At 48.4% G+C, this 19,857-nt stretch overlaps 1 protein-coding gene across 1 annotated transcript in view; it reads right to left on the bottom strand.

Moving 5' to 3' along the window:
- Nucleotides 1-19,857, bottom strand: part of PALLD (palladin, cytoskeletal associated protein) — a 385,145-nt gene that overhangs the window by 24,287 nt on the left and 341,001 nt on the right. Inside the window, 3 exon segments of the mRNA XM_032634913.1 lie at nt 830-1,051; nt 2,651-2,749; nt 5,736-5,871. Of these exon segments, the coding sequence (XP_032490804.1) occupies nt 830-1,051; nt 2,651-2,749; nt 5,736-5,871 (457 nt within the window).

Raw genomic sequence — 19,857 nt, forward strand, 5'->3', positions numbered from 1 at the left:
GTTTTTACTTGCTTCTGCCAGAAACCTTAGGATTATAATCATCCTGGACTAAATCTCATATTAACTTCTCAGCTTTGGGCTCTGTATCCTGTGAGAGTGTGAATCTGGAGTTTCAGCTTCTCATGGGTGCCTCTTTTATTCTCTTCTCTCAAGTTCTAGGGCAAAGTGTAGTCCTGTTTGCCACTCTGCGGGGCCAGCGAGCAGTGATTCCAGTCTCTCCTTAAAGAGAGGGCCACCCTCCCTCCTTCCAGCATCCCCACATGCTTGCAGGAACCGGGCTCCGGCCAGGCCGGCCTCATCCTCGGTACCGGAAGCTTCTCGAAGGACCCTTTCTCACAGTATTCCTGCTTCCGCTGCCTCTGTAAACACAGGAGGCCTTGGTTTTGCAGACTGAAGATCTGCAGTTTCCATCACCTGTGGTAGCTTTATTCCTCTGTCTGGTACAGAGCACGGGCGGATTCAAGTTCAAGCCTGGCCACTCACAGCTTTCTGACCCGGGGAAAGTTCATTAACCCCCCTGAGCTCAGCCCGGTCGCCTGCAATTTGGGTGTAACAATGGCAACATCATATGAGTAAATGATGTGGGTCATGAAAAGCTCCTTGTCCATTATCCTACTATTCTATTCTGTCCTGTCCTGTTCTACTCTTCTACCCTCGCTGGTTTCCAGTGCCTCCTGAGGACGGCCCTGAACTCGAGCGTTTTACACCACGGGTACTGAGAAGCTCAGTCTGCACCTGTTCCCCCGAACGCTGCAATGGCGTGTGGCACGCTGGAAGCCAAACTCATCCTCGGGGAACGTAACTCTTAAGAAGCCTTGTTGCAGCTCACCTTCGGCTTTGGATTCCCGGTCACTCTGCATGTGAAGGTCACGGGCATCCCCTCAAAGATCTTGAAATGCTTCAGCTTCGTCTCGAAGAATGGGGCCACTCCGCTCTCCACAGACGCGTCCCCACAGGGAGCCTCTTCCCCTGACTCCTCCACGGGGGACCTTTCCAGCCTGTACTCGATTTCACTGATGAGCCTCTGCTCGCAGCTGGAGACTTTGTACTCCTAAATCAGAGAGAAGGGTCCCGTCACCGACCTCGGTCCACGCGGTACCAAGTCCCCCAAGCCCCACGTCTCATTATCCCCTCTCCAGCAAGGCGCCCAGAAGACAGTGATGTTTTTACCACAGAGCCCTCAGCTCTGCGGCTCTGAGCAACCATTCTCCTCCCGAGGACTGACGGTCCCGTCAAAGGTTTGGTGAAAAACACAGGAGCAGAGCAAAGTCCCCATCGCCATCCTCTGGTGGTGAAGGGGGAGCCTGCAGACCTCTTGCTGACAAAGTACAGTAAAAGACAAGGCAGCCCATTATGGGATATTCTCCATTTAACATTAAATGAAAGGTTGTTTTAACGAGGTTTTCCCTTAAGGTACTCAACCTTTACAAAACAGTCTGTGGCCTTGAAGGAAGAAATTCAACGGTATGAATAAAACTGCAAAAAATACACAAGTTGTCTTGTCCAAATAGTATCAAATCGGTCAGTTTAAGAATTAGCTCTTTTTCCCCTACAAAGGTTTAACAAATGAGAAACTTTGCACAATTTGAAATCCAGAGTAGCCACAAAGGACAGAATCAAATTCAAGTTTGTAAATAAATGACAAGAAAATCACACCGCAGTTCATTCTGTCCATCTGATACTAAATGAAAATAGACACTGGTCGGAGTACTTAGAGTTAATGTGTGGCAGTGAACTATATACACAGGTAAACGAGGAAGAAGAGAAGAAACAGATACAGGGAAAGACTGGGAAGAAAAGAAAGGTGAAAGCGTGACCTTTTGACCATCCAGAGGACTCCCTACAGAAGCATGAGGAGACCCAGGGTCCTGTAATGGTAGAAAAAAAAGAAGTGAAGCCCAGTACAGAAGCAGCAAGCATCTCACAAGATTTCCAGCTTTAAGTGAAGCTGTGGTGGCAGCAGTATTTAACACAGAGCAACTTTCCGATTTTGAAGGCTGATCCATTTCTTAAGAGATACGAGAAAGAGTTTACTTGATCCTTTAAACTTGCGTTACAAAGCTTTCTTTTATCTCAGAACTACATCTGCAGACTCCAAACAGAAGCGGTGGAGATTATAAAACAGTTTATTTACATCACGTCCACGAAGTGGCTTATTTTTTGGTGTTAACAGGGGAACAAAATGTTAGCATTTTAGGTTCTCTGCTGATGAGTGCTTTATAACTACATCCGTGAAGGAAAACAGAGTCTTTTCTGTACATAGGTATTTTACCTGGACGAGATATTAAGAACATAATTGGAAACAGTCACTAGTGATTTCAGACAATGTCAGTGAACATATGTTCCTCCACACAAACCTATTCTGCACTACAGCCCAGGACAGGAAAAACAGAAAGATACTTGAAAGGAGAGAAACGAATCGCTAAGAAGATAAAACGAACAGGTGTCACCAACTGAAATAAATCCCATCACTCACTCAGCACAGTACGTGCTCAATAAACGCTGGCTGGGAGGCTGACTTGATGACAGTGTCCTTCCTCTGACCCGCCCTCTGCTCTCCACAGAGCTGACCCCAAGACTGTCCGTAAGGAGGGCAGGGAGAGGGGACAGGGTAATCTGCTTCCCTGGGGAGCCAGGAGGAATGGGGTACCTGGCTGGCCGCCTCCTCTTCAGGCTCCTGGACGTTGAAGACGGTCGCGCTGTCGGCACCCAGCAGCCGCCGAGCCATCCTTTCCTCGTACGTCAACCTCTAGACAAAGCAAGTCACAGAAATCAGAAAAATCACAATGCTACCACACCTTAAGAAAAAGAGTTGAAAAAGGAAACACGCTGGCCGTTCTCTGTAGCTGCTCCCTCTCCGCCTTGACGCCTGTACGCACAGGAGTCCTCTCCTCCCCTTGTTCAGCTGCTCTCACCGGCCCTTCTGGTCCTGACCCTGGGTTGGGAGGTGGGGTGACCCATCCTGAGAGCCACCAACTGACAGAGCACAGACTGAGCAACAGGGGAGAAGTCACTTAAAAGTACGAGTCATATATTTACCCCTGACGATAAACCCAGAGACAAAAGATATTGAAACAGCAAAATGTTCTTTTTACAGGAAATGTTATTTTCATAGCCATCCACAGGCTTCAGAACTGCCTGATGAGGGAGTTTCAGGCCAGCGGGCAGTGACGGTCCTCTCTGCTTTGACAGCACTTCCCAGGGGCTGGGTATCCGAGGTGAACACAAGCACATGCAATAACCCACAAAGGATGACTACACATGTGGACTCGGCAGAGGGGCCGTGACAGATGCCTGCTGAGCTGATACCCACGACTCACGAGCCTACTTGCGGAGACTGTCTGCAAAGAGGGCTGTGAGGCTTCTGCACTGACCGGCCGGCGCTTTGGGCCAAACACGAGAGAAATGTCCACGTTCGTGTTCTGTCTGCTGGGCGGATGGCCGCTCTTGAGCGCTGGCTCTAATATGACCATCGGCCCATCGGGGGCATTTTAAAAACAAGCATTTGATTCAAGACAGAGAGTAACTAGCATGGCAGAATCAAAAAAAAAAAAAAAAAAAAAAAAAAACCCCAAAAAAACAACCCCCCCCCCCCAAAATCCTGCACAAGTTATTTCAGATAAACTTCCAAACTTGTGAATCTAGACACAAATTCTACTGGAAACGATCTCATCAGGAAAATATGTTGGGTAAACTGCTGACTTCCAGCAATTGCTGGTTCCAGTCCCAGCGGAGACCGGGAAGAGAAATGAGACAAGTGCCAGACGACAGAAGACCTGAAGTTCCAGTTATTTCATTTTGTAAAGAAGGGGCCGAGGATGAGAAGAGGCGGGGGCCGCGTCTGCTACATGCAATGTCTCGTGCAGTAGGTGCTGTTTAATCTTCTCACGTGTGTTAAAAAATCATGAATTCAGTTTTCAGAGAGAGTTTTAAATACCTGCTCTCTTCAAAAGCCTTCCTAACGTCTGCAGGGACGACTACAGCAGCGTCCCAGCGAGGACTGGAGCGATGTCACCCCGTTCCTTTGGAGCAGAAGCATCGCCTGACACCCAGGCCTCCACCACATGTACCTGCTCCCGCCAGGAAGCAAAGTCACTTCATAGTTTTGTCTCTAAACTACTACGCTGTTTGGACAGACGAGCTCTAAGAAGCCAGAAGCAAGTACGGAATGATGTGCAACATCAGGAAAAGGCTATTTCAGTGTCTCATTTTCTAAGAAAGGAAACCTTACTTTTCTTGTCTTTTTTAAACTCTCAAATGTGGAAATCTATGGAAAATACTGGAAATGTCATTCACTGCTAAACAGACAAATACCAGAAATATATATTTATACGCGAGACACATGATATATATATAACAAAAATAAATACACATAGTATAACGTAAGGGCTTATAGAAGTCTTACTTTTTAACCAAGAGTTAGTCCATAAGGAATATTTAAACAAACAACCAAAAGAAAAAGAAAAAAGCCTGGAGAGATGCCTTTACCTGGATTGAAGAAGTTCCCTTAAGTATTTGTTTTAATCTATCAAAGGCTCTGGTTGACAGAGCCAGGGCAAACCTCCAGAATATGTACACTTACACGTGCAACCACTTATTTCAGGGAGAATATATTCTCCCTGGGTGGAAATCTTCTCTTCGAAATCACTAACCAATACAGGAACTCATTAGCATTTTAACCTTCCTGAGCTCAGGTCAGGATCCTGAGAATTAAAACCAGCATCCAGCACCCTCCTCTAGTCACCATCTTCCCGGTCAGATGCAGCCTGTGCTCACACTTTTATCCATCAACGCTTGATAATTACAATTCCTAGAAAACTTAATTAGTACAGAGACTCTCTCTCCTGAAAAAGGTGTGTGAGGGAGATTTTATACAAAGAGGCCCTTTTCTGCTTCTACTTAAGAGCTGCGCAAATTTCCCCATAATAAAGCACAAAAGGCTCCTTTCCCCTACCTGAGATCTCCTTTGCTAGACTTGCTTTTCCTGTCCCCTTGAAGTACTCTGATGTGATAAGAAAAGGGTCGGTAACCCCCAAAACCGAACAAAAAAGACTGGCAAGGAAACACTAGGTCCACTGGAGGAAACATCTGTCCACACTGTCACCAGAGCTACTCTGGTCGACTTCACAATTCTGCAGCCTTGAAACAGAATTACTATTTTCTCCTTGAGCTGAGCTGTCCTGCCCTGACAGGCTAGAACGAGGATGGGAAGCAAGCCTCCTCTTTCAGGTGACGGAATCCGTGTCTCCTAACACTCTAGACTCCAGCCATGGTCTCCTAAGGAAAGATACTTTTTCTGCAGAAGCATTGCAGGGCCTGGAATCCAAATTCTGCTTCTGGAACTTTAATTCCGATTCACTGCTTCCGGCAGACAGGTCACCGGGGGGCATGGCTCTCCCCACACCTACCCCTCCAGTGGGATTTGTTCCTTTTTCTCTGTAAGGTTGCAGGTCCTCACTGCCCTACCCCCGGCCTCACCCTCAGTCCTTCCTCCCTCCCTTCCCTCCAACCTGCTGTGATGCCCCAGGAATGGTCCATGACAGGAGGCAGCAGAAAGCAGCCTTCTCCCCTCCCCACTTCCCGGACCCAAGCCTCAACACGCAGTGGAACGTTGGGGGCTCGGGGTACCGGGCCAGCGGCGAGGACGTGCGACTCGGGACCCTAGGCCTGGGGGAGGGGGAAGGGCTCGGGGGCAGCTCCAGACCCCGCCCACCCCAGCACACCCCGCCCTGTACCGGCTGCCCGTTGTTCAGCAGGTCCTCCTTGAAGCGCAACTTCCGCTCCAGGTCCTGGATGACGGCATCCTTCGAGCCCTGGATCTCCTCGTCCGAGGCGATGCGGGCAGTTCTGCTGGCCTTCTTGGGAAATCCCCTGTGGGCAAGCACACAGCGCGGTCAGGGTCACGGTCAGGGTCAGGGCCGGGGCCAGGCACGCACACCCATCCCCCCCAGCCCAGCACCACCCACCCTGATGGCCACGCCTGTCCCGCTGGGTGTGGGACCAGTGACGCTGACGGCAACCAGTCCCCAGAGAAAGTCCGTACACCCAGGGCGCACCCGCCAGGGTGAGATGAGGGCCAAGGCCGGGGAAGCAGCAACAAATACGTGGCACTGTTTATACCCAGACCTGGGTTTCCACCGTGTTAGGTCTGTGACTTTGTGCAAGCTTCCCAGCACGTGTCATGAACAGGTGTAACAATACCCACCACCACATGAGACCATCAAGAGGGTTTCAGGAAGAACAGACTTCTGCATCCTTTCCTCAACTCAGCCCTCTGGTCCTCCGCTGCCAGTTTATTCTGCATCAGTGCCCCGCCCGCCCTGAGCAAACGTGAGTCCTGCCCACTCCGCCCTCCTCTTCTGTCCTGGTCTGGCTGGGCTGCAGGGTGCAGGCCTGACTGGTGGACTGAAGCCACGTGCTGCCTAGTTTACTTCTTCCTCCCTCACAGGGCTGTGGGTAAAGATAAGTGAGAAACGAACACCGTCCAACAGTGGAAAAGAAGGATGCGTATCACCAAAGGTGAATTTCAAAGATATAATGTCAAGGTTAAAAAAGAGCAAGTTAGAGAAGAATGCACACAATACACTTTCAGGTGGGAGGTGTGAGGATGCAGGCGGGCAGGGTCACGGGTGGGAGGTGTGGGGATGCAGGCGGGCATCACAGCAAAAAGGGTGAAGAGGCCAGCATCGCCCTTTACAGAAAGACTGGGCCAGTTAGCAAATGGCTCGTGCTTCCACCTCCTCCTCCGTAAAGTGCAAAATGTGGGAACTAAAGGCACAGGTCTCCCAGGATTATGGGGAAAACCAGGGCCTGCAGGAGGGGCTCTGGGGCAGTTGACAGAGACCACCCTGCGGGGCGGCGGATCATGGAGGGACTGGCCAAGGGAGGCCGGGGGCAGTGAAGAGGACCCCAGGATGCTGAGCAGAGCCCCCAAGAGCTTGCCCACACCCCCGCAGACCCACTGGTCAGGGCCCTGCTCGGCTCTGGGGGCCAGGGACACACGTAGAGCAGACTGAGGTCATGACTCCTGCAAAAATCAGCTTCTACAGTGGGGACGGCAGAGGGGGAGGGAGGGAGGACCCGGTGGGAGGCCAGGTGACAGAAGCGGGTCCACAAGGAGCTGGACCGGGGTGACCACAGGGAGGGCCACCAGAGCCAGCCCGGGGGTCAACAGGGCACCGGGCACCTCGGGGAGACGGGTCCAGGCCACGGCGCTGTCGCTTAGTTTAATACGGAACCTTTTTTTCTGACAGTATCTCATTTGGACTAATTATTAACGCAATTCAGAAAACACTAAGAAACTTTATTAAAAACTGAGCACACAGTAAGGGCGAAGATCTGAGATCAGGGCAGAAACCAAGATGGAGCATTTGGAAAGGGGAGGCGCCCAGCAAGAACAGCGGTTACAAACTTTTGACGCCAAGTTTTGACAACGGAGGGCTATCCTGTAAGAGGAATCCTGTTGTAAACGGCTGTGGTCTGCTCCCCAGCGTGGCACCAACTCTGATGAACAAAGAGCAACTCGTCAGGAATAAAAAGAGCATCTGGTGACAAACAGATGCTTTCCCTTCTTTAAAAAAAAATTTTTCTTTTTCTTTTTTTGCGTGGCCTGCGGGATCTTACTTCCCCGACTAGGGATCAAACTCAGAGCCCTAGAAGTGAGAGTGCCAAGTCCTAAATACGGGACCGCCAGGGAAGTCCTGAGATGCTTTCCCTTCATAATGGTTTGTACAGTTAAAAATTAAAACGCCTATTTAACGTAAACTGTTACCCAAACCAGAACTGTTCACAAAACCCCGCGCTCAGCGCACAGGAACCAGGGGCATCCCTACGTGTCTTACGTGCTGACTGCTCCTGGGCTCAGCCCAAGCATGCAGACGCACCCTGTCCTGTCTACACCAGCTTCAATGTGACGCCACTGACTATGTTAAATAAAACTCACGTCGCTGGGGGTAAAAACAGCTCAACCATATACACACGCATGTGGAAAGTAAAACCCTCCAGATTCAACCACGCCAAATCCCAGGAAGTTGTCTTCTTTTTCCTTGACTACTGAATGACCTTGAGAGCATCCTCCCTTGATGGACTGTTCCAGGTCAACACTGTCCGTGCTCAGAGACGCAGCGCAGAGCACATGACGTAGGAGGTCCTTGGCCTGTCTGGCCACCGGAGAATTTTTTAAACGAAGAGCCCCCGTATGCTCCTCTTCCCATACTCAGCGAAATCGAAGGGAAACTAAACTTCACACAGTTGAAGAGTGAGCAAAATCAACAACATGCTGTGAGGAATCCCTCACATCCAAGAATGTAACTCAGAAATTAATGTATAAAAGAGGGAATTCCCTGGCATCCACTGTTTAGGACTCCGTGCTTTCACTGCCAAAGAGGCCCAGGTTCAATCCCTGGTCGGGAAACAAAGATCCTGCAAGCTGCGTGGCCAAAAAAAAAATTAATGTATAAAAGAGCCTGAGAGATGGGCTTCCCTGGTGGTGCAGTGGTTGAGAGTCCACCTGCCGATGCAGGGGACACGGGTTCGTGCCCCGGTCAGGGAAGATCCATGCCGCAGAGCGGCTGGGCCCGTGAGCCATGGCCGCTGAGCCTGCGCGTCTGGAGCCTGTGCTCCGCAACGGGAGAGGCCACAACAGTGAGAGGCCCGCGTACCGCAAAAAAAAAAAAAAAAAGAGCCCGAGAGAGATTGGTTCAAGATGGCCGACTAGAAGGACGTGCTCTCACTCCCTCTTGCGAGAGCACCAGAATCACAACTAACTGCCGAACAGTCATGGACAGGAAGACACTGGAACTCACCAGAAAAGATACCCCACATGCAAAGGCAAAGGAGAAGCCACAATGAGACGGTAGGAGGGGTGCAATCCCAGTAAAATCAAATCCCATAACCACTGGGTGGGTGACTCACAGACTGGAGAACGCATACCACAGAAGTCCACCCACTGGAGTGAAGGTTCTGAGCCCCACGTCAGGCTTCCCAACCTGGGCGTCCGGCAACAGGAGGAGGAATTCCTAGAGAATCAGACTTTGAAGGCTAGTGGGATTTGATTGCAGGACTTCGACAGGACTGGGGGAAACAGAGACTCCACTCTTGGAGGGCACACACAAAGTAGCGTACATAGGGACCCAAGGGAAGGAGCAGTGACCCCATAGGAGACTGAAACAGACCTACCTGCTAGTGTTGGAGGGTCTCCTGCAGAGGTGGGGGGTGGCTGTGGCTCATCGTGGGGACAAGGACACTGGCAGCAGAAGTTCTGGGAAGTACTCCTTGGCAGGAGCCCTCCCAGAGTCTGCCATTAGCCCCACCAAAGAGCCCAGGTAGACGCCAGTGTTGGGTTGCCTCAGGCCAAACAACCAACAGGGAGGGAACCCAGCCCCACCCACCAGCAGACAAGTGGATTAAAGTTCTACTGAGCTCTGCCCACCAGAGCAACAGCCACCACCAGTCCCTCCCATCAGGAAACTTGCTCAAGCCTCTTAGACAGCCTCATCCACCAGAGGGCAGACAGCAGAGGCAAGAAGAACTACAGTCCTGCAGCCTGTGGAACAAAAACCATTCACAGAAAGACAGACAAGATGAAAAGGCAGAGGGCTATGTACCAGAGGAAGGAACAAGATAAAACCCCAGAAAAACAACTAAATGAAGTGGAGATAGGCAACCTTCCAGAAAAAGAATTCAGAATAATAATAATGAAGAAGATCCAGGACCTCGGAAAAAGAATGGAGGCAAAGATCGAGAAGATGCAAGAGATGTTTAACAAAGACCTACAAGAATTAAAGAACAAACAAACAGAGATGAACAATACAATAACTGAAATGAAAACTACACTAGAAGGAATCCATAGCAGAATAACTGAGGCAGAAGAATAGATAAGTGACCTGGAAGAGAGAGTGGTGGAATTCACTGCTGTGGAACAGAATAAAGAAAAAAGAATGAAAAGAAATGAAGACAGCTTAAGAGACCTCTGGGACAACATGAAACGCAACAACATTCGCATTATAGGGGTTCCAGAAGGAGAAGAGAGAGAGAAACGACCCAAGAAAATATCTGAAAAGATTATAGTTGAAAATTTCCCTATCATGGGAAAGGAAATAGCCACCCAAGTCCAGGAAGCGCAGAGAGTCCCATACAGGATAAACCCAAGGAGAAACACGCCGAGAACCACAGAAATCAAATTGGCAAAAATTAAAGACAAAGAAAAATTATTGAAAGCAGCAAGGGAAAAACGACGAATAACACATAAGGGAACTCCCATAAGGTTAACAGATGATTTCTCAGCAGAAACTCTACAAGCCAGAAGGGAGTGGCATGATATATTTAAAGTGATAAAAGAGAAGAAGCTACAACCAAGATTACTCTACCCGGCAAGGATCTCATTCAGATTTGATGGAGAAATCAAAATCTTTACAGACAAGGAAAAGCTAAGAGAATTCAGCACCACCAAACCAGCTCTACAGCAAATGCTAAAAGAACTTCTCTAAGTGGGAAACACAAGAGAAGAAAAGGACTGACAAAAACAAACCCATAGCAATGAAGAAAATAGTAATAGGAACATATATATCAATAATTACCTTAAACGTGAATGGATTAAATGCTCCAACCAAAAGACATGGGCTTGCTGAATGGATACAAAAACAAGACATATATGCTGTCTACAAGACACCCACTTCAGACCTAGGGACACATACAGACTGAAAGTGAGGGGATGGAAAAACATAGTCCATGTAAATGGAAATCAAAAGAAAGCTGGAGTAGCAATACTCATATCAGATAAAATAGACTTTTTTTTTTTTTTTTTTTTTTTTGCGGTACGCGGGCCTCTCACCGCTGTGGCCTCTCCCGCTGCGGAGCACAGGCTCCGGACACGCAGGCCCAGCGGCCACGGCCCACGGGCCCAGCCGCTCCGCGGCACGTGGGATCCTCCCGGACCGGGGCACGAACCCGCGCCCCCCGCATCAGCAGGCGGACCCTCAACCACTGCGCCACCAGGGAAGCCCTAAAATAGACTTTAAAAGAAAGAATGTTACAAGAGACAAGGAAGGACACTACATAACGATCAATGGATCAATCCAAGAAGAAGATATAACAATTATAAATATATATGCACCCAACATAGGAGCACCGCAATACGTAAGGCAACTGCTAACAGCTATGAAAGAGTAAATCGACAGTAACACAATAATAGTGGGGGACTTTAACACCTCACTTACACCAATGGACAGATCATCCAAACAGAAAATTGAAAAGGAAACGCAAACTTTAAATGACACAATAGACCAGATAGGTTTAATTGATATTTATAGGACATTCCATCCAAAAACAGCAGATTTCATTTTCTTCTCAAGCACACATGGAACATTATCCAGGATAGATCACATCTTGGGTCACAAATCAAGCCTCAGTAAATTTAAGAAAACTGAAATCGTATCAAGCATCTTTTCTGACCACAACGTTATGAGATTAGAAATGAATTACAGGGAAAAAAACACAAACACATGGAGGCTAAACAATATGTTACTAAATAACCAAGAGATCACTGCAAATCAAAGAGGAAATAAAAAACTGATCTAGAGACAAGTGACAATGAAAACACGACAATCCAAAACCTATGGGATGCAACAAAAGCAGTTCTAAGAGGAAAGTTTATAGCAATACAAGCCTACATCAAGAACCAAGAAAAATCTCAAATAAACAATCTAACCTTACACCTGAAGGAACAAGAACAAACAAAACCCAAAGTTAGTAGAAGGAAAGAAATCATAAAGATCAGACAAGAAATAAATGAAACAGAAACAAAGAAAACAATAGCAAAGATCAATAAAACTAAAAGCTGGTTCTTTGAGGAGATAAACAAAATTGATAAACCATTAGCCAGACTCATCAAGAAAAAGAGGGAGAAGACTCAAATCAATAACATTAGAAATGAAAAAGGAGAAACTACAACAGACACCGCAGAAATACAAAGCATCCTAAGAGACTACTACAAGCAACTCTATGCCAATAAAATGGACAACCTGGAAGAAATGGACAAATTCTTAGAAAGCTATAACCTTCCAAGACTGAACCAGGAAGAAACAGAAAATATGAACAGACCAATCACAAGCAATGAAACTGAAACTGTGATTAAAAATCTTCCAAAAAAAAAAAAAAAAAATCTTCCAACAGGGCTTCCCTGGTGGCACAGTGGTTGGGGCTCCGCCTGCCAATGCAGGGGACGTGGGTTCATGCCCCGGTCCAGGAAGATCCCACATGCCACGGAGCGGCTGGGCCCGTGACCCATGGCCGCTGAGCCTGCGCGTCCGGAGCCTGTGCTCTGCGGCGGGAGAGGCTGCAACAGTGAGAGGCCCGCGTATGGCAAAAAAAAAAAAAAAAAATCTTCCAACAAACAAAAGTCCAGGACCATAAGGCTTCACAGATGAATTCAATCAAACATTTAGAGAAGAGCTAACACTCATCCTTCTCAAACTCTTCCAAAAAATGGCAGAGGAAGGAACACTCCCAAACTCATTCTATGAGGCCACCATCACCCTGATACCAAAACCAGACAAAGATACTATAAAAAAAGAAAATTACCAACCAATATCACTAATGAATATAGATGGCAAACATCCTCAACAAAATAGTACCAAACAGAACCCAACAACACATTAACAGGATCATACACTATGATCAAATGAGATTTATGCCAGGGATGCAAGGATTCAACATACACAAATCAATCAATGTAATACACCATATTAACAAATCGAAGAATAACAAACATGATCATCTCAACAGACACAGAAAAGGCTTTTGAGAAAATTCAACAGCCATTTATGATAAAAATTCTCCAGAAAGTGAGCATAGAGGGAACCTACCTCAACATAATAAAGGCCATATACGACAAACCCACAGCCAACATCATTCTCAATGGTGAAAAACTGAAAGCATTTCCTCTAAGATCAGGAACGAGACAAGGATGTCCTGTCTCACCACTATTATTCAACATACTTTTGGAAGTCCGAGCCACAGCAATCAGAGAAGAAAAATAAATAAAAGGAATACAAATTGGAAAAGAAGAAGTAAAGCTGTCACCGTGTGCAGATGATACTATACGTAGAGAATCCTAAAGATGTCACCAGAAAACTACTAGAGCTCATCAATGAATCTGGTAATGTTGCAGGATGCAAAATTAATGCACAGTAATCTCTTGCATTCCTATACACTAACAACGAAAAATCAGAAAGAGAAATTAAGGAAACAATCCCATTCACCACTGCAACAAAAAGAATAAAATACCTAGCAATAAACCTCCCTAGGGAGACATAAGACCTGTATGCAGAAAACTATAAGACACTGATGATAGAAATTAAAAATGATACAAACAGATGGAGAGATATACCATGTTCTTGGATTAGAAGAATCAATATTGTGAAAATGACTATACTACCCAAAGCAATCTACAGATTCAATGCAATCCCTATCAAATTACTAATGGCATTTTTTACAGAACTAGAACAAAAAATCTTAAAATTTGTATGGAGACACAAAAGACCCCGAATAGCCAAAGCAGTCTTGATGGAAAAAAACGGAGCTGGAGGAATCAGACTCCGTGACTTCAGACTCTAATACAAAGCTACGGTAATCAAGACAATATGGCACTGGCACGAAAACAGAAATATAGATCAATGGAACAGGATATAAAGCCCAGAGATAAACCCACACACCTATGGTCAACTAATCTATGACAAAGGAGGCAAGCACACACAATGGAGAAAAGACAGCCTCTTCAGTAAGTGGTGCTGGGAAAACTGGACAGCTACATGTAAAAGAATGAAATTAGAACACTCCCTAATACCATACACAAAAATACACTCAAAATGGATGAGAGACCTAAATGTAAGACTGGACACTATAAAACTCTTAGAGGAAAACATAGGAAGAACACACTTTGACATAAATCACAGCAAGATCTTTTTTGATCTACCTCCTGGAGTAATGGAAATAACAACAGAAATAAACAAATGGGACCTAATGAAACTTAAACGCTTTTGCAAAGCAAAGGAAGCTACAAAGAAGACGAAATATTTTCTCCCCTTCCTCAGAAGGGGAGAAAATATTTGCAAATGATTCAATGAACCAAGGATGAACAAAGGATTAATCTCCAAAATATACAAACAGCTCATGCAGCTCAATATTAAAAAAACAAACAACCCAATCCAAAAATGGGCAGAGGATCTAAATAGACATTTCTCCAAAGAAGACATACATATGGCCAAGAAGCACATGAAAAGCTGCTCAACATCACTAATTATTAGGGAAAGGCAGATCAAAACTACAATGAGGTATCACCTCACACCAGTTAGAATGGGCATCATCGGAAAATCTACAAACGACAAATGCTGGAGAGGGTGTGGAGAAAAGGGAACCCTCTTGCACTGTTGGTGGGAATGTAAATTGATACAGCCACCATGGAGAACAGTATGGAGGTTCCTTAAAAAACTAAAAATAGAACTACCATTCGACCCAGCAATCCCACTACTGGGCATATACCCTGAGAAAACCATAATCCAAAAAGAGTCATGTACCACAACGTTCACTGCAGCACTATTTACAACAGCCAGGTCATGGAAGAAACCTAAACGCCCATCAACAGACGAATGGATAAAGAAGATGTGATTCGTATATACAACGGAATATCACTCAGCCATAAAAATGAACGAAATTGGGTCATTTGCAGAGATGTGGATGGATCTAGAGACTGTCATACAGAGTGAAGTAAGTCAGAAAGAGAAAAACAAATATAGTATATTAACGCATATATGTGGAACCTAGAAAAATGGTACAGATGAACTGGTCTGCAGGGCAGAAATAGACACACAGATGTAGAGAACAAACGTATGGACACCAAGGGGGGAAAGTGGTGAGGGGGTGGTGGTGGGATGAACTGGGGGATTGGGATTGACATGTATACAGTAATATGTATAAAACGGAGAGCTAATAGGAACCTGCTGTATAAAAAAATAAATAAAATTCAAAAAAAAAAATAGAGCCGCAGATACGTAAACTAAGTTTGTGTACATCGATTCTATTATTTTTACTGATTTTTATCGTGAAGCCAAAGCTGTTGGCGTCCAGTTGGGCACCTGAAGCTCATGCTTCAAGGAGAGCACGTAACTTTACACCAATGTTACACCCTCTCCACGTTGCCTTTGGGCCCTGGCACACGTGTGTGCACTGTGCCCGCCCGCGCACCCTGTGCAGGGTCACCCAGGACCGAGGTGTTCTTCCAGCGGCTCCTGGGGCAGGTAGCTGAACAGAACCATCACCCGAGACCCGGCCTGCTACTTTCTGGGGAATACTTGCTTGGGACTGGACGCGCGTTTTTGTGGAATCCTCTAAGATGCTGGACCCCAGTGAGCCCAATGACAAGACCCTCGGGGCCTCCGCCTCTACCTGTTTCCTGTGGCCAAGTCCACTGCCGGTTCTGTCTTTTCTGTTAGTTACTATCTAACCACGGTCCCGATTTGTACACGTCTAAACTACAATGGAATCCATTACAAACTTTTCCTTAAGACTTGGGGGTTTTTGTTGGTCTGCAGTCTTTAACCTCAGTCAAAAAACATTAGACATCAGACTGATTACAGATCAGCCTGGGCCACACCCCAAGGCGAAGTCACTCCTCGCTCGGGCTAATTCCAGAACCCTGGGAAACCCGCCCCCTCCTGGTCTCTCACCTTGAAGGGAGAATGATGGCGTTGTCCCCACCTACCTGTTTCCTATAAGTCAGGGAGGAAGAGAGGACAAGGAGATACTGCCTATCAAGAGCTGAGAGGCTGCAGGATAAAAGCTCTCAACGCACGTGCATCACAGCTCCTAATGACACATGCTTTTCTGCTGACAAACGCAGCGAAGCCTGCTTATTATAAAAGAGGTAGTTCAGAGTATAAAACATTGGAGCACCGTGGCTACCTGCTGCCTGAGGGCAGGTTCCAGGAGCGTGAAGGTGGGTGAGCAGTGCAGTGCCCAGCGGGCCATCTGGGTCGGGTCTGATCTGATCCACCTTGAGACTTGCCCAGCCACTCGGGACCGGCTAAGGCAGAGCTGCCGCCCTCTTTCCGGGCAGGGGGTGGCACTCCCAGATGCCCTGGATCCCCACCGCCTTTCGGGCTGATTCACTGAGCAGGGGACAGGAGTACAGCAATGGAAGCAGCGATTCCGAGAGGGGGGGGGATACATTCATTTTATAGAAGTGAGGCCCGTGCTCTTCCTCACGGCCTCCGTCTGAGAGATTTAGTCACCTGATCATCTGTGTCCGTCACCAGCTTTGAGGAAGCAGCATTTTCCCTACAGGTGACCCCACGGCCCGGGGAAGAGGCAGCAGTCTGCAGGAAAGGCACGAGGGGCCTGGATGCACAGAAGTCCCCCAAAGCCCACCCACGCGCGAGGACGCGTGCCGGCAGAGGCCGCTGTCCCGGGCCTCCCTGCCTCTGCCCCTTGCCTTGCCCTCCACTGCCCAGACGCGAGGAGCAGAACCTTATCTCCACAGACTACTTAGACCTACTCTTCGACAGATGAAAACAGGACGATGCTAAACATACAAACAACAGCCAGTACTACGACTGATGATTAGGAAAATTGAGGTATCTGAAATTTATACTCAATATTTTGGTACAACAGGTAGGCAAAAAAATACAACTACAAAAACCAACCCAACTACTGGATTTCTACTTCACTGAGTCACGTGTGACCGGTCCATTTAGTAGCACTTGACGTACATGGCAAAACTGTTCGACCAGAGAAACGACGTGTAAGTGAAACTGAGTGTGCTGTCACAATCACCACGAGCGCCCAATAACATATAAGTAAGTAATTGAAGAGAGTCACTTGACAAGAGTTCGGCAGTTCTGACAAATTCAAGGACGCCAAATGGTCATGGCAACCCTGAAAGGGACACTCGGTCTGCGGCAAATTATTTGAATGATTATGACGGATAAATAGCTACTTTTTTGTTTTTAATTCAGAATGCAAAACGAGAGATGCCACAATTCACCAGAGGAAAAGAATGTTTTGAAGGTCACACGTATCAAACCAAAAGAAGGAATTCTTCAAGTGTGTGCGATTTGGCAACAGGAAAACTTCTTGAAGACAAAAGGGTAACCACACAACAGCGCCTTCTGGGCTGGCACAGAGCTGGAAGCCTGGGGTTGCCACTGAACCCTGGTGTCACAGCGCCTACCTCCCTCTAGGATACGGTTTCCCACGGCACAAAACCAGCGTGATTGCTCCATTAACTTTTTCTTTTCTTCAACTTTTTATTCTGTATTGGAGTACAGCTGATTAACAACGTTGTGATGGTTTCACAGTGACTCAGCCCTACATATACATGTATCCATTCTTCCCCAATCCGGTAACTTTTAAGAAGCGGCAGGAGCTGCTGGACCCTCTCTGGGAACAATTATAAAATTATTTTGACTCCGTATGAGTAACTACGACAGATGCTGATAAGAGGCCAGCGCTTCTATGACTCGAGGTAAGCCCTTAGAACTGCTTAACGCGACAGAATTTCGAAGTCAAAAACCAGAATAAACCACTTTTTCTACTTGAGATGATAAAAGGTATGACCCCTCCACCACCAAGGCTTTTGGTAGACTCACCTTTGTTCAAATTCCAACTGAGAACTAATAGGCGGATGATTTATATAGGACTCGTCTTCCGGGAAGCAAGATTTGGTGCCATTTCTTAGTAAGGGAGGAGGGTGTCAGGTAACAACCCCCTCCCTTTCTAACAGCTAGCTTCTTTGAAGCAAGGTAATATTCATTCCCCAGCCGCCAAATAAAAGCTCAAACACAAAAGGAGGGGAGAGAGACAAAGGTTTTCTCAGGCCAGCGGACTGACTCAACTCTCAGCAGATGCCCATGATACATCCTTACCACCCAGACTCTCCTCCCTGATTCGACGTATTTATGTTGTCATTTGACTGAGCTTTTTCTAATAAAACTTTGACAAGGAGCCAGATTTCAAACATAGAATTCCCGCAGCCAGCATTTAGAAAGTGCCTAACAAAACAGGACGCAGCTAACAGGAGCTCCTGGACGCACCTTGTCGTGGGCAAAGAGCACACCCCAGGGTGGAAAGCGCGCACGTGAATGAGGAGGACTGGAATTCTAAGGTCTTCGCATTTTTATTCCAGTACTAAACCCTCCTTAGGATCTCCTTCTTCTCTCTCTGAACACTATTGGGATCCTGGCGAGCCCTGAAGCAAGATTCCAACAGGAAGGGCTGAGACAGGGAACTGGCCTGACCATGGCTAGCACACATTTCTGAACCCCTCAGTCAAAAGGGTGAGTTCTAGCGCTTACTCATTACACTTTACACGCACAGACACCTGCCCGTAGGTTTCTTTTGAAGGCCTTCCTCTACTTTTGTGGACATTATCTTATTTATCCTCAGAGTTTCTAAGTAAAGATTTCAGAAGGCTGTCATGTCACCGCTGTGACATAAAGAAAGCCATCCAGAAAGACTGGGACAGAGGATCGTGCAACTCCTGCAGAGATCATGGCTCCCCAGGGACAGGGCTAGCTCCATCATTTGCGGCTGGGGACAGGGCCGGCTCCATCATTTGCGGCTGGGGACAGGGCCGGCTCCATCATTTGCGGCTGGGGACAGGGCCGGCTCCATCATTTGTGGCTGGGGACAGGCCTGGCTCCACCATTTCTGGCCGGCTTGCACAGGGTCTCACTTTTTCTGCACCAACGTGAAGCTACTGACATGCCTGTCCCCTCCAGTCGGTACGTGTAAGATCTCACGTGTACGACATGTATGTGGGTGAGCTCATTTCTCGGTCCCGCGGACGCACGGGTTGCAATGCCCCTCAGGGAACCCAGCCCGGCTCCCCGCCCAGCCCTGCCCCGTCCAGTCCTGGCTGCTGGACCCCGCTACATATACACGAGGGCGGGCACTCACGTGGCAGGGGCGGCGCGGGGCAGGCCGAGCGCAGAGACGCTGGTGGAGACGCCGGCGGCGGCGGCGGGCGGCGGCGAGGGCAGCAGGGCGCGGAGCAGCGCGGCGGGCACGGGGCCGGGGCGCGCAGCGCGGGTGACGGGGCCCGGGCCGGGCGGCGGAGGCGGCGGCGGCGGCGGCGGGAAGGCGTCGGGCCCGGGGGCGGCCGCCGGCGGGCTGAGCGGCGGGGGCGGCGGCGGGAGCGCGCTCCACGGGGCCTCGGGCTCGGGGGGCGTCGGGGACGCGGGCGTCGGGGGCCGGGGCGCGCCGGGGCTCAGGCTCTGCGCGGCGATGAACTGCTTGGGGCGCGCGTAGCTGAAGGAGCCGGAGGCCTGCATGGCGGGCGCGGGGCGGGCGGCGAGCGCGCTCATGGGCTCCGAGCGCGGCTCCGGGGGCTCCGGGGACGCGGGCGGCGAGGAGCGCACGCGGGCCTCGCGCTCCAGGCGGATCTGCTGCTGCAGCTGCTGGATCTTGAGCGCGTCCCTGCGGGGAGAAAAGGACACCTTCAGACGGGCCGGGAGAGACGGGAGGCCCTGCGACCACCCCTCCCCATGCCCCCAGCCCCCTCCCCGCCCCGCGGGAGCCCGAGGTCCACCGAGGACACCGCTGATCTCGACGTCGAACTGAACTCGTACCCCAGGTGAGCCTGACCGGTTCACAGATGCCAGGGATGGACATTCTGTCTGACCCGCGGAAGCTGCACTGCATTTTAACAGAACCAGAAATACTAAGAGAACAGCTTCTGACCTGAGTCCTCAGCCCTCTCACCCGCAGCCGAGTTTTGGAAAAGTTCTATCACAATGGGGAAGTTAAAAGAAAGAAACACTTGATTTAAGTTACTTTGGGCAGATTTAGGTGAATCCAACTTCC

This window comes from Phocoena sinus, chromosome 6 (assembly GCF_008692025.1).
Source record: "Phocoena sinus isolate mPhoSin1 chromosome 6, mPhoSin1.pri, whole genome shotgun sequence".
Lineage (NCBI taxonomy): Eukaryota > Metazoa > Chordata > Mammalia > Artiodactyla > Phocoenidae > Phocoena > Phocoena sinus.